At 36.2% G+C, this 23753-nt stretch overlaps 1 protein-coding gene across 2 annotated transcripts in view; it reads left to right on the top strand.

The window, feature by feature from the left end:
• LOC124594992 (sodium/hydrogen exchanger 9B2-like) overlaps positions 1-23431 on the top strand; it is a 98021-nt gene extending 74590 nt beyond the window's left edge. For both annotated transcript variants that reach the window (XM_047133534.1, XM_047133533.1), the window contains exons 8-10: positions 6458-6601; positions 14261-14362; positions 20239-23431. In XM_047133534.1, the coding sequence (XP_046989490.1) occupies positions 6458-6601; positions 14261-14362; positions 20239-20481 (489 nt within the window). In that variant the 3' untranslated portion in view covers positions 20482-23431. The remainder of the gene's footprint in view (positions 1-6457; positions 6602-14260; positions 14363-20238) is intronic.
• The last annotated feature ends 322 nt before the right edge of the window (positions 23432-23753 follow it).

Genomic DNA, 23753 nt, shown 5'->3' with positions numbered 1-23753 from the left:
ACCACCATATATCAAAAGCATCTATTCTCTTCTTGTCTAAACTGTTTGTCATTCATGTTTCAGTTTCATATAAGGCTACACTCCAGACAAATTCCTCGAGAAAAGACTTCCTAACACTAAAATCTGTATTCGATGTTAACAAATTTCTCTTCTTCTTTCTTGCCATTGCCAGTGTACAGTTAATAACCTTTCCACTTCAGCCATCATCAGTTATTTTGCTGTCCAAATAGAAAAACTCATTAACTATTTTAAGAATCTACTTTAAGTGTTCATCTGATATCATTCTTTCAAGATACTGTCCATTCTGTTCAACTGCCCTTCCAAGTCCTTTACTGTCTCTGACCGAATTACAATGTCATCGGCGAACCTCAAAGTTTATATTTCTTCTCCTTCAATTTTAATTCCTATTCCAACAATATGGAAGGATAGATTGTTACTCACCACACAGAGGTGGCATTGTAGCCCAGACTAGCACAATGAAAAATATTCCTAAAATATTAAGCTTTTGGATACAGTCTTTCTTCTGAAATAGAAATTTCATGCACATTCTCACAATCACGACTCGCACACACATGACCACCATCTCTGGATGCTGGAGCTAGACTTGTCGCACTCCAGCACTTGGAGACTGGCCTTATCCAAAAATTACCTTGAGCAGTTAATCAGAGAACCAACTCATGAAGGCAACAGCTTAAACCTGCTGATGACAAACAGACCAGAACTTTTTGACATAGTTAGCTCAGAACAGGGAACCAGTGATCATAAGGCTGTTACAGCATCACTGAATACAGCTATAAATAGGAAGATCTTTCTGCGTAACGAGCGACAAGAAGCAGATTTCAGATTATCTAAGTGGCCAGCATGAAAATTTCATCTCTGGCACTAACAATGTTGAGTCTCCATGGACAAAGTTCAAGGGCATTAGTGCTTTAGGCAGGTATGTGTGAACCAAGTTGTGAGGGATGAAAAAGACCAGCCATGGTTCAACAGCGGTGTTAGAAAGCAGCTACAAAAACAAAGAGAGCTCCACTGCAAATTTAAACATAGCCAAAGCTTCACACACAGAAATCAAATGAAAAGTAAGCTTAAGGAGAGTCATTCATGAAACGTTCAACAAATTTGAAAGTAGAATTCTGTCTACTGGCTACACAGAAAGTCCTAAGAAGTTTTGGTCTTATGTTATATAAGTAAATTGATTGAAGTGATCTGTTCAGGCACTTTTGGGACCATAATTGCATTGAGACAGAGGACAACACAAAAAGGCCAAAATATCAAACATCTTTGTCCAAAAGATCAGATTATAGAGGCTCCATTACATCATCACATAAATTACAAAATGGCTGATGTCAAAATAAGTCACCATGGGATAGAAGAATGATTGAAATCATTAAATAGGGAGAAGGCCACTGGACCGGATGAGATATCAGTACAATTCTACATAGAGCATGCGAAAGAAAGCAGTATATCGTAAGTCTTTGGAGGTGTGAAGTGTTCCAATGATGGGGAGAAAGCACAGGTCATTCCCATTTTCAGTGAGGGTCATTGAACAGATGCTCAAAGCTGCAGGCCTATATCTCTGACATCAGTCAGTTGTAGAATTTGCTAACATGTTTTATGCTTGTGTATTGTGACCCTTTTTGAGATTGAAAATCCCCTCAATAGGAATCAACATGGGTTCTAAATGCAATGGTTGTATGAGGCCCAGCTTGCCTTGTTTGTCCACGAGACCCATGAGGTGGTAGATACCAGTGCCCCGATGCTGTGTTCCTAGACTTCTATAAGGCATTTGATACACTCCCGTATTGCCACCTAATGAACAAAATATAAGCCTGTGGATTATCAAAACCAACTGTGTGATTGGATTTAAGTGTTTCTAGCAAACTGAAGACAGCATGTTATTCTCAATGGAAAAAACTTTTCAGAAGTAAAAATGACTTCAAGCATACTCCAGTGGAGGGTAATGGGTCCATTACTTTCCACAAGATATAGGTGATGCAGCAGACAACATTAGAAGTTCCTTGAGGATTTTCATAGATGATGCTATTGTATACAAAGAAATTGCAATGCTAGAAAATTGTAGGGAAATGCAGGAAGACCTGCAGAGGATTGATGCTTGTTGCAGAAAGTGGCAATTGACCTTCAACATTAACAAATGTAATAAATTGCATATACATAGCCAGAAAGATCTATTCTTAAGTGACTAAATGATTGCAGAACAATCACTGGAAGCAGTTTCTTCCATAAAATATTTAGATTATGCTTAAAGAGCAATTGAAAATGGAATGACCACACAAAAGTAATTGCAGGAAAGGCAGATGGCAGCCTGAGATTCATCAGAAGAATCCTTAGGAACTATAGGCCATCAACAAAAGAGATAACTTACAAAACCCCCATTTGACCAATACTTGAATATTTCTCATCAGTACGGGATCTGTACCAGATGGGATAGGTAGAAGGAATAGAGAAGATTCAAGGAAGAGCTGCACATTTCACTATAGGTTCATTTAGTAAGCATGAATGTGCCACAGAGATGGTCAACCAATTCCACTGTCAGATGCTGCAAGAGAGGCATTCTGTATCACAGTATGGTTTACTGGTAAAAGTTCTGAGAGGATATGTTCCTAGAAGAGTCGACAAATACAATGCTTCTTCCTACACTTATCTCACAAAAAGACAATGAAGACAAAATTAGAGAGTTTAATTTGAGCCCACACAGGGGCTTACTTGCAATCATTCTTCTTGTGAACTATTATCAACTGAAACAGGAAAGAGGGGCAAGTGACAGTGGAACACAAAGTACCCTCCACCACACACTACAGGGTGGCTTACAGAGTATAGGTGTAGATGTAGATGTATGTGAGTTGTGCTGGTGTGAATGTGTGTGTGCTTTCTATCTCAAAAGAAGGACTTAACCCATAAGCTTAACATTTTGGCAGTACTTTTCATTGTGCTTCTGAATTCAACGTCTCTACCGGTATGTGGTGATTAACAATCTATTCTTTCCATATTGCTGTTAGCACGCTTGTAGAATATTAAAGAATGTGTGGGACTAGTAATTCATAAATGGCCTATCTACAGACAGGAGGCAGTTATTCCAGTGAGTTAAAGAATATTATTATATTCATGTTTTGATAAGTTCTTGGTCTTTGCATGTAACACATCACAACACCAAAATACATTGAAATCTGTTAGCATCCCTCTGTGCTTCGACATAGTAAATGTAATGGATAGCCAGCCTAAAGAGCCACCATGAAAGTCTGTAGTCGTGGCAGAGTAGTATCAGCTACCAAGTCCAAAGAAATAATGACAAGAAATTCCCAGATCACAGCTAAACAGAACAGAGCATGATATCAGCAAGAGTTTTAAGTGTAGCACTGCTTGATCCAAAGTTATAATGATTTACAGACAGTGAGCTACATTACCCATCTGACAGTAGTTCAACCCACAGACAGCCTTCTTACTCCATCTTATGGTGGTCAGAGAAGTCTGTGGCTTGATGATCTTAGGCCATTGATCTCACTGTCCAAAGAGAAAAATAGGCATTTATCACTCAAAATAATTACTGCTGTTATTGTTCTATAGCAGATGATGTATCTAAGATGTTTTTGACCAACAGTATTCGTACTATGTGAACATTTTTGTGAAGATGGCTTCCTGCTCGTAACCTTTCAAGTTGGAGAAATAACTAATTTCACAGCACTTTCTCACAAAAGGCAATGGTTCCAGTTACGAGTCCTGTTCTGTCACACAAATTTAATATGCCAGGAACTGTGAAATAAGTGTTGTACATTGTTTTTCTGTGGGATGATGCATGATGGCTGCATTGCCTAAGAATTATCATGTGCACCTCAGTGTACAGTATGTTATTTTGTGAAAGTTTGTTGTTACATATTAAATAAAAATATGCTTAAGAATTGTTGGACTTACTCTACATCTATGAAGACTCTTTCACTTGGGATGGATGGAAAGGCCTTCATTATCTCTCTCTCCCTTTCTTTTAAAAAAATTCGTATTATGTATTCACATTTAACGAAAAGTTCTACATTCTTGAGGACCTCCCTATTATGGACCTATGTAGCAAACAGTATATCTAATGTAATCTCTTTTCTAAATGTAATTGCTGTTGATAGCTATCATGATCACTAGATTCCTGTTATGAGTTTGCACTGATATGATTGACTGAAAGATGGATTTGATCATAAAATGTTGAAAATGATCTAATTGCTCTCACAAAAATGACATTATGGAAATAAATCAGTGTGGTGGTGATATCTGTGAAGCATTTTGTCTTTGACATGCTCTAAAATAGTTAGACCCTTTTTGTTTTGAGACATGTCAATTCTACATCGAAACTGTCAACAGAATACGTTAATTAACCCAGATAGTCGTGAATTATTTGTTTTTCAAAATTGATTTATATCTTATCAACGTTGATTCACAAGGTTGTAAGGAAGGAAGTAAAAACAATTTTGGGTATTTATCTTTATTTACTATTTCCAAAAATGGGCGTCCTTCCAGAAGGACGTCAGGACAATAAGGGAACATGTTTTTAAAGTATATGACATTGCACAATTAACTTGTTTTGGTTTTTATACTTTCAAATAAACATAAATAAATTTGAATTATGGGCTAAAACAGCTAATAAATACAAAAAACAAAGAAAATAACCTATACACATATTTTATGCACTAGTATGATAAGACAAAAAGCAACAAACATGAAGTGGTTCGTCACATTTTACGCACATAGTAGTAGTTCTTTTGTTGCAACTTCGGCATTTTAGCTGCTTCTTCTTTTTTGTTATCTCATCCGTTGGTAATTTGGCAACCTAATGTTCTCTTCCATCAAATCTAGAATCTAGTTTGGCCCTCTTACTAGGACGTCCACTGCTGGTAGTGACTCTTTTGTTACTTTCAAGAATTGCAGTGACAATTCGACGACGAAATGTCAAAAGATCTATGGGTTCTTCGTTGTGCGTGTAAAGATCCCAGGCATTTTGCTCTGCAATGTCTATAAAATGTGCAATGATTGGGAAATACCACTTTTTCCCTCTTATAGAGCATCTATATAGGGATACATTTTGGTCCGCTCGATCTATGCCTCCCATATGAGTATTGTAGGAGTGTAATAAGTTAGCTTGAGGCACGCTAATCCTTTTCTTTTGTTTCCTGGAAAATCTTGCTACAGAGTGTAGTGGTTGCACTCCGTCAAAGTTGGTGGCTACAGCAACAACATCGTTGTCATTCCAACGTACAATGGAAATCCCGGATGCTGAGTCAGAACAAACTTCATATGATCCTCTATTTTCTTTTATCATTTTGTCTACAGATGATAGAGTACAATTCTTAGCTCTGTTTCCTCTTATTGTTCCTGTTGCTTCCACGCCCCTCTCTTTTAGGTCATGTAGTAGTTCAACGGTGGTAAAGAGGTTATCAAAGTATATTCGATATGGAACATGTGGAAGTAACTGGTCAACATAAGTCATTACCACACCGTACCCCATACCTTTCATTTCATAATCCTTACTACAAGTGCCAGCATTAGGTATTTCCTCATCTTTTGTGAAATCTTCTCGGGTGATCAGCCGAGTAAAGGCGTCGTCTTCTCGCAACGTTTTGAAGGGTTTCGTACCCATCATCTTCGCTTGAAGATGATGGATACGAAACCCTTCGAAACGTTGCGAGAAGACGACGCCTTTACTCGGCTGATCACCCGAGAAGATTTCACGAATGGAATACGCCGAGAAAGTCTCAAATCACATTTTCCTCATCTTTTGATTCTAACATGTCCAAAAATTCCATCAGTGTACATCATTTTCTGTGAATACAAAATGACAACATATTACCCTGACGTCCTTCTGGAAGGATGGTTGAAAACATTATTGAACTACAACTGACGAAAACTTTCAATCGTAGTATGAACCTGTAAATAATTTAGGTTAATTCTTGAAGATATTATATGACAAGTTTCAGAATTATTGATGCAATGTGAAAGAAAATATACATACACATCGATGACAAGGTCAGTCAGTTAGTCCATGGTAAAATAGGCCCTATTTTCAAGACACAGTTTCTCACTCACTATGAACGACAGCGTCAAACTGACTGTCGCAGCACTCAACTGACTCTGCCTACTTCATATAACAATGCGTCACAGTCCGTTGCAAAAATGTGTTATTCGTAAAAATAAATAATTTCAACAGTGAGTGACGCCGTCCTTACAGAAGGACGTCAGGGTTATCTGGGTTAATGTAAATTTTATGTATTTTCTCTCATAGATTGTATAGTGTCTGTAAGGCTACTAACATGTAGCAGTTAAGTATGTGATTTGTCATAATTTCATTATTTTGTCAGTACAGTAACTTTCACCAGTGTGGTAGATTCTACCTGCTACTGAAAAAAAATGAAAAAATGGTATGTGAGCTTAGGTCTGGTCCTTTATGTGGCTTATTTTTCAGAATCCAGTTTCCAGTATATTTTCAGTCATATGGGAAATATTTCAACCCATACTGTTTGGACTTATTGGCACTGAAATTCTCATAAGTCAGCTAGATGGTGGCACTGTGCTACGTGGAATGGGTGTTCTTTTTGTAGGCCTTTTGGTGAGTATGAAAACTACGTATGGATAAGTGAATGATTCATAGATGCTTTAATATAAATTATTTACTGCTGCTGTTAAGTTTTTCCACACTATATTTTTTATACTGTAAGTGAATACATGTACAATATTTTTCTTTATGCTTGGAAGGCACTATTTATTTAACTTGAAAATACTTATTTGTCAGGGTTGGCTTGTTTTGGCTACATTGTGACTTTAAAGTAAAAAAATATTTAAATAAAATTGAGAAAGTGATCTTAAAAGAATATCAAAAATTGTGTTGATTGACATCTAACAGATCATCAGTTTCCTTTTCCATTCTTCTCTAAGTTATTCTTGTCAGCAACTTTGGTCTATGAGCTGTTAAGCAGTAACTCTCTAGTGCAGTAACTCTCAAACTTCTTTAACATTGCTATCTTTGGAATTGTGTGGATGATATTTTACTGAAAGTCTGATGGTGTGTCTCATAGATTCTGTGCACCAAATTGAATAGTAGTTTGGTTGCTACTTTCCCTAATGCTTTCACAAATTCCAAGGAAATTATGTTTATACCTTCCGCCTCATTTGATCACAAGTCTTCCAAAGCTCTGTTAAACTCTGACTCTAATCTGGATCCTTTCTGTCTTCCATACTGACTCTCATTTCTTCTTCTCTCAAGTCATCAGACAGTTCATCCCCTTGACAATGTACTCTTTCTGCTGATCCAGTGTCTCCTCTGCATTTAACAGTGGAATTCCTCTTGCACTCTTAATGTTGATGGCTTTGTGTTTAATTTCACTGAAGTTTGGTTTGACTTTTCTAAATACTGAATCAGTGATACTAGTGATTATTTACTTTTCAATATCTTCGCATCTTTACTTTAGCCATTTCATACTGGCTTTCCTGCAATTCATACTTATTACATCTCTAAGTGAATTTTATTGATGTGTTTGTGTCTTTCCTTCAATATTTTTGTACTTCATTCTTTCACTGATCAGTTTGAAGTATTGCTTCTGTTGCTCTATGATTTTTAAAGTTATCTTCCTTGCACTCAACTAAACTTAGTAACCATAAATAAGAAAAATAACTTATCCTAATTCCAGAAAATCATATATGTCATTTTTGAGAACTCATTTGGAAATAAGAGTGCACACTAGATCAAAAGAAGCAAAAGCTCATGGAATTTTAATCATATGGTGCACCAAGACAGCTCTTTCTGATTATTATGAGTTCATACTGCCACAAAACCATAGAGTCATCTGTTACATACCCTTGTAGTGAGAAAACATTGCACAGGATTAAACATCTAAATATATGTTTACATGGGCCATATTGTACTGCAAAGTGTGGTTGCAATTATTTTGCCATCAACCTTACTGTAATACAAGGCAATCATGTGGTATGGCCTGGCAATATTACTGACAGAGCAGGCTGTTGCAGTTGCTTAGGTACAGCCAAAGTATTGCCAGTGTTTTCCTAGAGCGGTGGAGAATATTTTGGTTGGTCAGGCTGTCTCTATCCCAGTCACTGTCTGTAAATATTTTCACCCCGCTCTCAGCCTTACTTCCATTTTTTCACACCAACAGTGCTCCAGTGCCAAGTCACATAATCTGAATGGTGAAACAAGATTATTTTGCTTCAGTTCAAAAGCTGACATGTGAACAAGGGGCATGAGTTTTGTATGCTGGCTACAATATTGTCAGAAGAGGTCATGTGTTTGTAAGTTGCATTTGCGTGAATATGTGTGTGTGTGTGTGTGTGTGTGTGTGTGTGTGTGTGTGTAGGAAGTAACATATACAATGAATGCTTGAGTGGAGCAAAAACAAGACGTCCTGTAAATTTAAGAATGAATATTTGTCCGAATTTTCATAGCCAAACGAAAAGTGGGAAAGGGACAAATGGGGTAGGAAATTGACCAGTGTGAGATCTAGTTCTGCAGAAAAGGGTTTATTTGATTGAAAGTAATTACTGTAATTAAGAAAAAGTTAATTAGTGATTTGAGGGAAAATTGAAATATTTCACGAAGAGCCACTGCTAACTATGTAAATGAAGTTTCAAACAATTCATCTCTTAAAGACATAACTTTTCTATAAATAAAATGTTATGGTGGTGTGATATTTCACTGTGAAAAATAAATTGTGAAGTCTTTCTTTCATGTGTGGAAAATAAAATAGATGTCAAATTGCAGCAGCCCCTCTCCACAGCTGAGTCATCAGTGTGGCTGACTGACATGTGGAGGACCCACGCTTTATTCCCAGTGTTTCCAAGTATTTTTCATTGGTGGGAGGACTGTATCAAGGTTCACTCAGCCTTATGATGTGGGTTGAGGAGCTACTTGAACGAGAGTGGTAGAGAGAGCAGTTTTTGACCCCTCATGTCCCTCAAAACTGCACCAAATTTTGCCATTGGCTGAGTATGACACAGCTGCCAGTTGGTCCCAATTGACCCATCTGTGGCCAGAATGGCAGTGCTTTGCTTTTTCTCCCACATCACAGCATAAATTAAAATTTCCCTTGTTTCTCTTGGTCTATATGCTCTTAGAGGGCAACCCAACAATGCTTTGCAATTGCTAAATATGTACAGGAATTGGATATACATCCTAATGTGGGATATCCCTGGAAATTGTGTCAGGACATAAATTTTGGCTGTTCGCTGCCACTGCCCTCTCATTGAAGGTGTGAAACTTAAAGTTATAATAAATCGTGTAGAATTTGAATGAAAAAGACTCCTATGTTTTTTATTTTGGGTGTTATTGTTTTTAAGGTTTTTAAATTTTTTGCGGACAATACAGTTACAAAATTTCGGAATGATGGTAGAAGTATGAAATGGTTTCCTGAACTAACAGTTTGTGAAAGAGCAACATACATTTAACCATGCTAAAAACATTCTGATCATAAATCAATTCCAAACTACTTGAACGTCTGACCTTGACCTTGTTTATTGTTACTGCAAACAAAACACTAACTGGGAATTGGAGTTACTTAAAATAAAATAAATGGGTAAATTGGTTGGGGTCACTGGTATATGGGGCATGAGAGTGAGCTTAGCAGCTACTAAACCGGTGAGAATACTAGCTTTAATGACATTATGTCTTGCAGTATTAATTTACCATTACCGAGTCCTGAAGGACTGAGATTGCATGGTAGTATTCTAATCATAAGCCCATAAGGCATCAATAGAACTTTTCTAATATACAGGTTTTCTGATAAGCCCAACTACAAGGAAGAAAGTAAAACAGCACATTTTTGTGTGTACAATTTTGGTTTAAATTTATATGTACAGAGAAACAATATATATAGGGGAAACAATTTGTCTAATGGTTTTAAATTCTTTACAATTGCGCTTAATACCATTAGTGAGAAGTAAAACGAAAAAACACATTTTAACGGTACAGAGTGCCATTTTCCTTCTCACAATCAGGTTTAACAGAAAACCCGTACATAGTTGTTTAAAAAAGATATAGCCTGTGTATTTTCAAATGCTTGTTAGCAATATTATGAATAGGGTAGATTGATATTCAGCATACAGAGGATAAGTTGAGTCACAGATAGTCACAATAAAAAGACTGCTGAACATGTGAGCTTTTGACTAAAAGGCCTTCGTGTAAAGTAGGCAGCACACACATATTCATGCAAGTATAACTCAAACACACATGAACATTATCTGTGGGGCCTGAGTCAGTGATCTTGTGTATTTGACCTATGCTTGCATTGAATGTGTGTGTTGTCTTCTTTAGAAGACAGCCTTTTGGCCAAAAGGTCATATGTTTAGCAGTCCTTTTGTTGTGCCTGTCTGCGACTCAACGCCTCCTGTATGTGGTCAGTAGCAATCTGTTGTTCTTATAATGCTGCCATTATTCCATCCTGGATTTTCCGAATGCTTATTAGAGCATCATATAAAAATCCAAAATGAATTAGCCAAGAACTTTTTGAGTTTTTTGCTAATACCATTTCCCCTTTATATATAAATATAGATTAATAATAGAACACTGATTGATATTTGCATATGTTATATTTCGTGCTCTGGACAAAATACTAAAATAAATAAAAAAATTTAGGAAAAAAGGCTAAATCTTTTATAAAATGATTTGTCTAAAAGAAAGACCTAAAATAGATCAGAGAAACGTTTGATGCATCTATGAATGATGCTGTAAATCATGTTCAGCAACTGAGGTACCAATTGGGAACTTAAAGTTAAATGTTAACTTAGCATCTTAGAATTTTAAAAAGTATCAGAGGATATTTGGCTTGTGGATTATGTAGACCATGCAGTCTACTGACATATGTTTCTATCATCTATGCATAAGGTGTAAAAAGTTCTAATAGTTTTGTAGTCTCAAAATTTTATCAGTAAGGGATGTTTCAAATATAAGAAAAGAGGATGTTTGTGGCACAGTATGTAATGTCTCCCTTACAAGTGCTGTCAAAATCTTGGACTTTTCCCACAAAAAAAGAAGACCCACTGAGTATAATACATGGAATGTTTAATCAGATTACAGTTTGAAAGGGTTAAAAAATTCCACTCACTGGACTCTTTTCATAATTACTATATGACTGTATGAGCATCTCGACTGCTACTGTTAATGATTTGCATAGCAGTAGTAGTTCTTTCGGCAAAATCTTTAAATGCTTGACATTACAAAAGCAATAGTATGTCAAGTGGTAACATATCTTTCCACTTAACTTCACATGGCAATAGTAAGAAAGGCCACACAATAACAGACACTAGACAAACATCCTCTAGTATTCTCTAAAATTGCAAGTTAAAAATTGAACTTCAGATTCCCAATTGGTACCTCATTTCCTGTACATGATTTTGAGCACCATTCAGAAATGCGTTAAATGTTTCCCTAATCTATTTTATTTCTTATTTACTTTAAATTCCCAATTGGTACCTCAATTGCTGAACATGATCTAGAGCATCATTTGTCAGTGTGTCAAATGTTTCTCTAATCTACTTTATTTCTTACTTTTAGATGAATCATACCACAAAACACTCAACCAGGTCTTTATTTCAATATTTGTTTATTTTGCTTACTTTTGTCTTCATATACATATTTTTACATGCCCCTCAATTTTGGTCATAGTTGTATTTCTCTCATTGTACCGGTGAACTACAATAAGATAGTAGGAAAAAAATTTGATTTTTATTTCAGACTTCATTAATTTCTTGAGTCCTGCCACCAAAGTGTAGCAGATGTCTGGTACCAAGTGTCATATTGGTAAGAAGTGCACTTTGAAGTAGTACATCAAGCTTCTGTATGACCCAGCAGAAGTCAAAACCTGAATGGTGATTGCCAGTCTGTTTGTAAACTGGTATACAGACTTCCATATCGTTGTTGCTATTACCAGTTATCTAACCAGTTGCTTTTATGATAAATTCAAAATCCTGCCTTAGTATTTCAGAAGAGGCATCACTTCACCAGTTGGAGTTTTGGAAGCAGTTCACTTACTTCGAAAAGAAAGAAATAATGCATCCACAATGGCCAATTTTTCCCCCCCCTCCCCCCCTCCTCCCCCCCCCCCCCTCTCTCTCTCTCTCTCTCTCTCTCTCTCTCTCTCTCTCTCTCTCTCTCTCTCTCTCCTCTCTCTCTCTCTCTCTCTCTCTCTCTCTCTCTCTCTCTCCCCCCCCCCCCCCCCCCCCTCTCCCTCTCAGGTTGTGTCACTCAGCCTCTGAATGATGTTGTTTTGAGTTTTTTTTGTCTGAGATGATGTGTTTTCCAGATATTTTTTAAAAGATAGAGTGCAGCTGAGTATGATGCCAAGTACTTGGGGTACTTGTTGTGACGGAGAATATTGCCATCAAATTGCACCTTGAGCTCAGTGTTAGCTTGTTTCTTTGTTGAAGTGAAGCAAGCAAATCTTGCTGTTGCTGGTACAGGGCTTCAGTCTCAATTTTTTTAAAATATGAGTTAAGGGCTGCTGAGTCCTTCCCTCTGAGTGACTGAGCTCTTTTGATTGACAAGTCAGCGTGATATTGTCTGCATAGCAAAATTTCCTTGAAGATGTTTTTGGAAGGTCAGAAATATAAAGGCTGAACGGGAGAGGGGCTAGAACCGAGCCCTGTGGCAGGCTATTATTTAGTTGCCTTATTGAGCTTCTATTTTCACCCAAACAAACCAGAAAGTATTGATTGCTTATCATATTAAGACATGCTTTTGTTTGGCATTTAATTATTTTCAGAAATTTGCAAATCATTTCTTTCCGCCAGATGGTGTCATATGCTGCCATAAGATTGATGAAGGCCACAAATGTTTGTGGTTTCTTCTGGAAACAGGCACATATGAAAGTTTTCATAGCTAGTACTTGGTTGTTGCAGCTTCAGTGAGGTCTAAATCCCGCTGGTTCTATTGGAATGAGTTCTAAAATACATCCACTAATCTGCTGTAAATAAGTCTCTCCAAGAGCTTATATGTACAACTAAGCTTGCATCTGCAGTAAAGTACTGCATTTAGACCCTGGGTCTACATGAACTAGAGTTCCTCAGAAGCCAGACCTTTATTGGACTTTCTAGCTACAAGTATGCAGGCTAATGTAGGCAATCAAACACTAGCAAATGGCCCTTCTTGGGACCAAATTACTAAAAAACTGGGACGTTCAGACCTTGTTTGCAAACTAAATATGTCCTGTACAGACTCCCCAAAATACACAATACAGGTATGCCCTATCAGTGAATTGTGAACACTATTTGGTTGCTAACTCATAGGTTGGAAAAATGTCTGGGCAGTCTTCTTACTCTACATGTGAGTTACTATGTGCACTGTAAAAAAATGAAAAAAAGGGAGGGATGTCAATGATAGCTTACTGAACAGTGGAGAGAGGGGGAGAGAGAGAGAGAGAGAGGGAGAGAGAGAGAGAGAGAGAGAGAGAGAGAGAGAGAGAGAATACAAGTGCATCAGTGAACATACTGGAGTGAAAGCTGTAATTATGCCAGTAACGAAAATAAACTGGAGGTACATAGCACAATGACAGGCAAATGGACCATAAATGGAGCAATGATTTCTTTACTGGATTCCAAGACACAAGAGACGCTCAAGGTGAGGACTTAGTGGAAGCTGAATACATGACGTCTGAAAACAAATATGAGTAACATGGATGCATATAGCTAAGGACTATAATGTACAAAAGGTCTAGAGATGGTCTGTATCCAGCAGTAGGTGACAACAAATCACATAAACAGACTTTATTTCATTCTTTGGTTGTCCTTCACTTTGTCTTAAATGTTGACTTCTTATGTAAGTGCCAGTGATTTTTTTCATTAACATTCTTTTGTTGTTGGAAACCAAATGAGGTGGTGCACTGGTTAGTACACTGGACATGCATTCAAGATGATCATGAGTTCAAATCCCCACCCTGCCATCCAGATTTTTTCTGTGATTTTCCTAAATTGCTTAAGGCAATGTCAAGGTGGTTCATTTGAGAGGGCATGGCCAATTTTCTTTCCCATCCTTCAAACAATCCAAGTTTGTGCTCCGATTCTGATGAGCTTGTTGTCGACGGGACATTGAATACTGATCTTCGTTTGTTGTTGGAATTGATCTATGTATGTAAGTAATAGAAACCAATTTAAATAACTATTATATAATCAGAGTTGTCATTCATTGTTGTATAACTCAGTTATATATTTACAGGTAAACTGAATATAGATTCACGGTAAGTGACATTTTTATTTTTTCGTGTTTCAGGTTCGTGTATGTGCTAGCTGCATCGCAACACTAGGAGGAGCACTGACTCTGAAGGAGCAGCTTTTTGTTGCCATAGCGTGGCTACCAAAGGCAACAGTTCAAGTAAGTTAACATAATGTGAGAACTTTGGTTGACATTTGTCTTTATTTCCTATTACTGTACTTACAGGGAATAGTGGAAGATCCATTACACTCAGTGTAAGTTGTGATCCAGTGTTGACATGATGCGACATTTGTATACTTGCAGTTGGAGATTAAATTGATACAAGTTTACTCTCTTATCATAATTGTGACTACACTATATTTATCATATCAGAAGGTCACACTCTTTTCCATGTCAAGAAAGGGGAAATATTTAAGGCCAGTGACAAGGTGTTGCTGGAAACATATTAGGTAGAATGAAAAAGGACTCATAGGCAAGATTACAGTTGTAATGTGTGAAAAGATAATATGTAGAAAGGAAAGAAATTTCTCTAGCAGCCTCTTTGCATTAAAAATATTACATGACCGTGAATTTAGTTACACATGCATAAAAATTACACAACATTTTTTCCACAATGAGTAGAACAGGAAGTAGAGGCAGAGCTGTCATTAGATAAATATTGAGGAATTAGATGAAGTAAGAAAATAGCAGAAATAGGCTTAAGAAATAATTGAATAATATGGAATCTTTAGTCATAAAGCAGAAGAACCTCTGTAAATCAGAGAAAAACTACAATCATATGCTTAAAAATATGTACATTGAAATGTACCAGTGGTGTTGCTGTTCCAGATGTGAGTAAAGAATACTTAGATGCTATGATATAGCTACTATTCTATTACTCCTATTGAAGAAGCTTCTACTTCATCTGTGACTAGTGAGGTACTGTAAATGTTTGTGTAATCATTTCAATGCTACTTGATATTTAAGTATAACTGAATAATAATAGGCAGCATAGCGAGAGTTCAACAATATGAGAATTTTTCAGATTTCTCTAATTACATGAGAACCTTGAAAATATGTAATACCAGCTAACTTTTGCCATGCTGACATATAATGTGTGAAATATTATGAGGAGACAGAAGATATTACCCTAGAAACTTGAAAAAGAAGCATTTTGGTAGAATTTCTGAATACACTTGTGAGCCAATTGTGGAGCCTGTGTTAACAATTTTCATGTGTATGTCACAAAACAATATGGTGGACATTGTTTTAAGGCAATACTGTAATACTTATTTATTTAAAACCAAAAAATCCCAATCTAGTATCAGTTAACTGGTTTACACTAAAGGAAAGGGTATGGAACCGACATTTCTGGCAGTTCTAGTGCTTTTATTTGTTTTTATGGCTGCTATAAAGCTTCGTGGCATGACAAGAGAAAGACTATCATCTTTTTCTCAGGATTATACTGAAAATGAGCTGCAATTTTTTGATCAGTGGTTCTTCCTGATTTTTAAATCTGAATCTCCTGATTTTTGGTTTTTGAAGGGTTTGTGCTATTTTAACCAAAATAAACTGATGCAGTACGAAAATAAATATGTCTGAGACAAAAAGTAATGATCTGCAATGATGAAGAATGAATTAAAGTGCAATTAAATACCAATAGAACCAGTTTCACAAATGGAGTAAAGCAGTTATAACAAATAAAAGTGCTAAAGCACAAAGTGCTTTCAGAGAGAATCAGACTGATTTTGATGTACCAATGTAACAGTCTAGCTTCACCAACTGACTGCTGCTGAAATGTTTGTTAGATGCTGTGTAATGTGTCTGTCACTGAGCTATTGGCACAGACTCAACACATTGGATTCATGTCTGTGAGGATGGCCATTGAAATCCTCTTTCTGCTACCCAAATTTAAGTTTTCTGTGACTTCTTTATATCACCCAAAGCAAATGCTGGGATGGTTTCTCTGAAAGGGCATTGGTCAGGTTCCTCTCCATCCTTCCCTGATCTGAGCTTGTGCTCTATCTTTAATGCTGACTACAAAATCTGACCAATAGAGAAGCAAAAAAAGGAAGTCCTATTTGTTCCCATGTACCAGTTTAATAGTCATCTGAGTGTTCTTTTACTTGAGTAACGTGTACTCTGCTTGTAATAATACTGGATTGCAATAGCGTAACCTTCTTTGGATGTCCACATCCAGATGAAACCCGATAGCACCTTGTGATGTAGGATATACGAAAACTCATTCTCACCGTTTTGTACCCATCACCAATGAGCTGCCATCATCCAGGACAGAAATTTTTTTATCTGATGCTTCTGATGGACATAGTGAGGACTATGTGATAGGGAAAGTGTGCCAATGGATTTTAAATGTCTGGAAAAGACATTTGCTTCCAGAAGTTATATTTATCTTTGCATGTACAGAAGAAGAAAAAGAAGTGTATGGTTTTTATTCAAGATAACGGCATGTTCTATCATTAAGATCATTACTTTACCCAAGCATAATTGATGCCATGTGTTAGGAACCATGATCTCAGTTGTTACAACAAACTAAAAAAACTGCACACATCTCAATTTCTTTCATTAACGACTGCTAGTTTTGGTCTGTTGTGCAAATCATCTTCAGGTCTAACCGTGCAAGGTGCAGTTTGACAACAGTGATATGAGTGACAGAAAAGTAATGTTATTACATTCATGCCATTTTTGACAAACTACTTCTTGTGGGGCCAGACCTGAGGGTGATAATGCAGGGTGGATCAACACCAGTAGTCGTTAATTAAAGAAATTTTGTGCCGGATGGTGTTTCTTCGTTTGATTATTTACCCAAGCACTTAACAACATTATAATTCAGAAGACAGTGGCAAACTGAACATAAACTTGCTAAAATTTAGTAAACAGAGCTAAAATAATAGTACTAACGCAAAACAGCACAGTAATAGTAACAGTCCAACAACAGGTTTTTTTTTATTTTTTTTTTAAGGAAATTTTGTTGGAGGTTTAAGATGAGTGTGGATTTAGATGTGCAGTTTTTGGGAAATATAAATGTTGCAGAGACAGTGAAAACCATCAAAGAGTGATTTTGATAACTTGGACAACAATTTTTAAAATGATTTCTTGTTTGTCAGGCATAAAAAGCTATGGCAAGAATTTTATTTTGAGTGAAACAGCTAATTAGCTTTCTTCTTATATATATATATATATATATATATATATATATATATATATATATATATATATATATATATATATATATATAAAAAATATCCCCATCATTCTCTTTAAAAGTTATTCATTGCTGTGCTTAAAACTGTCAGAAGTTCCACCTTTGAAAAGGTAAATGCTGCTTTATTTCTTGTAAATGCTATTTCAGATGCAATGTTCCAATTTTGGGCATACAGTATGTTGCTTTGTACTTTAGTGGGTTACTAGCATGCTGAAACATGTCTTTTAACTTCTTTCAGCTGGCACATTTCGGTTAATATCTTTCAGTTGAGTTCTAGAGACAAGCTTCATGGACTGATTTAAGGCATGGTAGATTAAATCTCTGTGCCAGCCTGGGACTTCAACATGGAACCTTACATTTGGTAGGCAATGCTGTCACCAAATGAGCTATCCAAAACTGCCAGCTTTGATTTTGCCATTATCTCTTTGCAGTTTTCCAAACTTCACAAATGCTCTTCTTAATACCTTGCTTGCCTGGTTTGAAATTTCTTGCTGGAGTATCTCTTCTTTGGCTAAGAACTGAATCAGCATTACTTGTGTTAATAGGAGTACATCTTTTTCGTAAACTAGTGTTGGAAAGGAGATAATAGCCCCCCTAGCATTAAGAAGAGCCTGCTCAGTGCTTAGCTTTGAATTAGGCCAAGAAGCATGCTTAAATTGTGCACATGGACGAATACTTGCTGCAGTAGACAGGGATCTAGGTTGGATTCTTGATGGGACACAATCTAAATTTATTATGAAGCTTAAGTCTTGTTTGTTAATATCAAATGGCTGTATCAGAAAGAGTCAAAGAGTAATATCCTTGCATCAGAATTGTTGTAATTACTGTTCTTGGTTAGCCTTTGAAACTGTCATGTAGAGAAAGGTTGTATTTTTGCTTGTGTGCACATATGCAAGAAGTTTCATTAGCTTATGAGAGTCAGAATGTTGAAGTTTTCTCAAAACATGGAAACATGTTCTTTAGGACTGTTCGCATTTATCCGACACCTTAGTAATGTTAAAAAAAACCTGTGGAAGCAAGTTATATCTTTTACAATAAGCTCATGCATGATACAAATAGCCTGAAAGTATTATAGGCATTCAAACACAAACTAAAATGTTACAACACTATGACATGTCCCTAAACTACCTCAGAATTCCTGTAGAAACATCGCAGAAACTAAATGCAAACAGTACATGCGTAGTGGTAAATGTGAATAGCTGGCTGCCGTGGCCAAGTGGTTCTAGGCGCTTCAGTCCGGAACCGCGCTGCTGCTACGGTCGCAGGTTTGAATCCTGCCTTGGGCATGGCTGTGTGTGATGTCCTTAGGTTAGTTAGGTTTAAGTAGTTCTAAGTCTAGGGGACTGATGACCTCAGATGTTAAGTCCCATAGTGCTTAGAGTCATTTGAACTATTTGAAATATGACTACAATAAGCATTTGTTCAGCTCTTAGAATCAGTATCTTTCTTGCCTTATATACTTCAGTGACAAATAGTGGATGTTTGTGTGTATCATGAATTTCTTATGCGTGTCTTATTTTTTCCATTATTCTTATACTATGTACCTCTGCTGCATAAATAACGCACATACAGGATGCCAATTATTGAACTATAAGAAAAAAACAAAACATAAATTAGTTACAAACTATGGTGTGCACACCATTTATTCAACATGTAAACGTCACTACAGATATTTGGATTTAGGTTATGATATATTCTATATGCCTGCCCTCATTGGTGATGATGTGGTGCAGACGAATAGCGAAATTCTGCTTGACCTACTGAATGTCGGAACATCAGTGCAGTCAGTGACCTCCCAATTGGCTGTTTTCACAGCCAGAATGTGATCTCCAAAGTGCTCCTACAGGGCATAAAACACTCTCCTTCGATGGGTTCTTGTATGAACCGCATCTCGTCAAAATCAGGGTCACTTTGCATAATGGGGTGAAATCATCTTTCAAAACCTTCACATACTGTTCAGTAGTCACTGTGCCATCGAGGAATATTGCACCGATTATTTCGTAACTATTCTCAGTCCCCCAAATGTGCCAATTATGCTTACTTACGAACACATACAGATGAAAGTGGGCTTCATTGCTAAACCAAACCGTAATGTGCATACTAATGATCTTTTTCAATTTTAAGTGCTTCCTGAATGTGGTGTGTGCCACTGATGCCAAAAAGATCCTCCATAAAGAGTGACAATCATTTTCTTGTCATGCTCTGTCCGGTGGTGTTATCCCCATACACAGTGAAAATGTTTCTGGCTGCCTTAGCAGCTGTCTACCCTCTGTTGAACTCAAACAGAAGAAATGTTCTGATTTCCCCAGTTGGCACACCATTTACTAGTGTCCACTGATCCACTCATATCTCCAAATGACAAAATAACAGCATGTAAACTCAAACAGCAAACTACAAATAAAAAATGACAATTGATAAATATATCCTTAGCAACCAGATACCAACATGCAAATCAAAAGCACTACTGACTTATGCACCAAGCTAATACAAATAAAAAATGACAATTGATAAATAGACCCATTGCAGTCAGAATACCAACATGCAAATCAAAAATGCTACTGACTTATGCACCAAGCCTATTGCCTAACACTCAGCTTAATGCCCTTAGGTCAATGGCTTGTCCTGTAATTTAAAAAAAAAAAAAAAAAAAATAGAGAGAGAGAGAGAGAGAGAGAGAGAGAGAGAGAGAGAGAACGAAGTCTTACACTATGGCAAAGGTGGCTCACAACACGTTTAACGACTATCATTAAATTTTTCACAAATTGTTAATGTTTCATACCTCCTCTCCTGAATATGTTGAAGGTCTCTGACTGTGTTACTTTTCACTTTTCAGGCTGCTCTTGGACCTGTAGCTCTAGATATAGCAAGAAAAAGAGGAGATGCTTCAGAAGATTTAGCATCAAAGTTGCTAACCGTTGCTGTGCTATCGATTTTGTTGACTGCTCCTACTGGAGCTGTTGCTATTTATATATCTGGGCCAAAACTTTTAAACAGGGTGAAAGCAAAATATAGTTCACCTATAGAAGAAGAAACCAATATTGCTGATGTTCCTCTGCGTGAAATTGCTGCTAGCTGATTTTTGTGAGGCCAACAAGTCTTTCATGTTGGAGCACAACATAGTATGTTGAAGGGAAATGTCTGTATGATGTGTTTTGTGTCAGTCTGTATGTATGTCACTATTTTACTAAGTGGTACTTAAACAAAACTGATTGTTATTTTTATTAGAATTTTCATACATTTTCACTTAAACAGTAAGAAATACTCTTTCTGCAGTTTCTGAAATGCAAAACAATAGTACAAAGTTGTGTGTTTTTGCTCATGTTATTTTAACTTTTGTGTTTTATAAATGTGATGCATCATAATTAAGACTTAATATATTCCTGCTGGGAATATCTTGACTTCTGTGATGCAAAATACCAAAACTTTCATTGTTGTTGTAAGCAGGAAATCAGTAAGTCATAATAGTCTGTACTTACCAGTTACTTTTGTAATAATTTGTGTTCCTTGTTAAAAATGTAGGATTTGGTACTTGTAACTCATTGTTTTATGTATATTTTTATGTTTTAGTTCATGAAATCAATGCAAGAAAGTTGAGAGACCAAACAGACTTAAACATGACTTAAAAAAGAAATAATTTTATCAGATTAACATATTTTAATATAAATTCTTAATATACAAAGTAGTACTTATATTGAGTATGGATGTAACAAAGGGACTAAATGCTTTGTTATGTTGGGATCATGAAATATTGAAAATTTGAATTTTTTCAACCTTTAATTACTTCATTATTTAGGGGAACTTTGCTCTGTTGAAGTCACAAACAGTTTTTTGTCAATCAGTGAATCATACTGTTGAATCTTGTCAGACGGAATCTTTCACCATTTCCACCCAAGAGTTGCAGATTTGAGAAAGTACCAATGTGGAATTGTTCATTCCCATGTGACATAATGTTGCTGACTTGTGTAATGTCTCTATATGTTAACTGTATAATAACTCTACATTATGTTAAGTATATCAACTTAAGGTGAAGGTTTAAATATGAACATTATGAAGCACAATGCCTAATTGTGAAAGCTTTTTATGTTTTTTTGAGTTTATAAAATATGTTGACTGGAGAAACATCATACAACTTCACTTGTATTGTATTGGTCAGCTTCAATCCATTCCTTTCTTTGTACTGGTCAGAAAATAATTAACTTGAATTTCCAAATAAGATAAGAAAATCTAAAAGAGTTGACAGTTCATTCGTGTAGTTTGAAAACCTTTGTATGGACTGCAAAATTAGTCTTTTTATGCTTTTTTGATGTGAAAAAGTGACTGTTCTATCACAAACCTTGCATGCTCTCTACGTCTCAAATTTTATTAGAGTGTATATGTTTTCATGAATTTGTATGGTCTTTTTATAGTGTTTTAAAATGTTCATTCCTCAACTTGGTTGCAAAGGAAGTTTCTATATGTGCTAGAGGAGATGTGGGATATGTGAGTTTGCTGTACAATGTGAGTGTGCCACCATTAGTGAATGAAGTATTCATCAGAGGAAGTGGATCAATTTCCAACTCTCTTCCACTTGTTAAAATGTTTTTAGATGTGTTTTGCCAGTATAGTTTTGACTTGTGCTGTGAGGTTAAATAGTTACAAATCTTATTCCATTAATATGAATCCTGTAGCACTCTCAGAAAATCTCACAGATCTAACCACTGGAGCAGAAGAAAAAATGCTACTTATCACCTCCCATCTGTACGTCACATATGACTTAGTTACTTATTAGTGGCTCACAGAATAGTGTTGTGATTCTCAGAAGCAAAATCTCTGGTTTATTGTTAAAAGTTATGGGAACCAGTCAGTCAATTCAAAATAAACACTTTTGATTTTCACTGGATCATCACAGATAATGCAGTTTAATCCCACAAGACCAAAACTAATTTTTGACTGTAGCCTCATCCAGTCAGTTAATACCCTCCCTTTACAAAGATCTGACACCAAAAACTCTCATTCCTGTGGACATTGAGTAGAATCTTCAACATGTCTACAGAACTGCTGATCACCATCTTCTTAGTTACAAACCTCTTAGGATACTCCCTATTTCACTAATTCACATTGCACAAACATGTGCTCAACTCCCTCCAAAATCAAGTCCAGGACAACTCCAAAAAGTATTAAACAGCTTTCCAGCGAGTATCAGTAGTCTAGCTTTTGCCTCAGTTTGGGGATTTCAATTGGTGCTGAGAAACTACCTCAAGCCAACTGTGGTAAACTTAGGAAAACTTAGTCACATCAGCTTCACAGTGGGACAAAAATTCCACCAAAATTGTAGCAGTCTTTCACAAATGTCACAATTTACTCACACTTCCATGAGGTTTGTAAACATTATGTTACAGTATACCTAACAGACTGCAGAAATATGAGTCACAGATGGTGCTCTGAAGCAGATTTTTCAGTGAGCATAACTACTGAAAGAGAAGAATTTGGTAAAAGGGGGAGGACGAGGGAAAGGAGTAAAAATTGCCTGATAACACAAATGCCACTAAAAGTGGAAAAAATGAACCTAAGTCAATTTGGCAGCCTCAGAGAAATAGGTCCAAAACATTCCAACTATAATTTTTCTTTTAGTAATTTTGTCAAATGCATGCCTTTCTTTAATTTTGATTTCTTTCACAGAGGAAGCTGTGTGTTCTTTACTTTTCAGTGATCTTCTTTATAAGGGTTTTGAGAAAGGAACATCTTTAACATATAATATGTAATATAATGTTTTGTGTTACATTAGGTGAACTTAATATGGAAAGATATTGTAAACTTGTGTGTACTTACTTTCCAGATGTTGAAGTGTTATCTCAGTATCTGTTTACAAGCATTAAGCAAGATGACAAATGTTATTTTTTTAGTTATTGTTTTAATATGATGCATTTATAATTGTTTATTTTGAAAGATCTTTATGTTTATATCACAAATGAGTTTGTGCCAATGGTGTGATTTATAGACATAATTCAATGTGACAAAACATATATTTGTGGATATTGTTTTATATTTGTTACTGAAAAATAAATGCAGCTTTATAATGGCAACTGAATGATGAAATTCTCTGACTGCAAGATGTAATGTATGCTAGAGATACAGATACATGGTGGGTCAGTATGATAGGGACAGGAGCACTGTGTACAAGACATATCTCTTGGGAATGGGTTAAACCAAATCCAGATTACCTTCTGTGTGTGTGTGTGTGTGTGTGTGTGTGTGTTTTGGAGTTCACGGTTCCTTCATGAAAGTAGTCCAACTAAACATGTTTCTAATGCTGCTCAGCAACATAACTATAACTAGTCAGAAATAATTCCATAAACAGGATTTAATGTA

Source organism: Schistocerca americana, chromosome 2 (assembly GCF_021461395.2).
Source record: "Schistocerca americana isolate TAMUIC-IGC-003095 chromosome 2, iqSchAmer2.1, whole genome shotgun sequence".
NCBI classification, from domain to species: domain Eukaryota; kingdom Metazoa; phylum Arthropoda; class Insecta; order Orthoptera; family Acrididae; genus Schistocerca; species Schistocerca americana.
The sequence above is the reverse complement of the archived record's forward strand: the minus strand, read 5'-3'. Positions and strand labels throughout refer to the sequence as shown.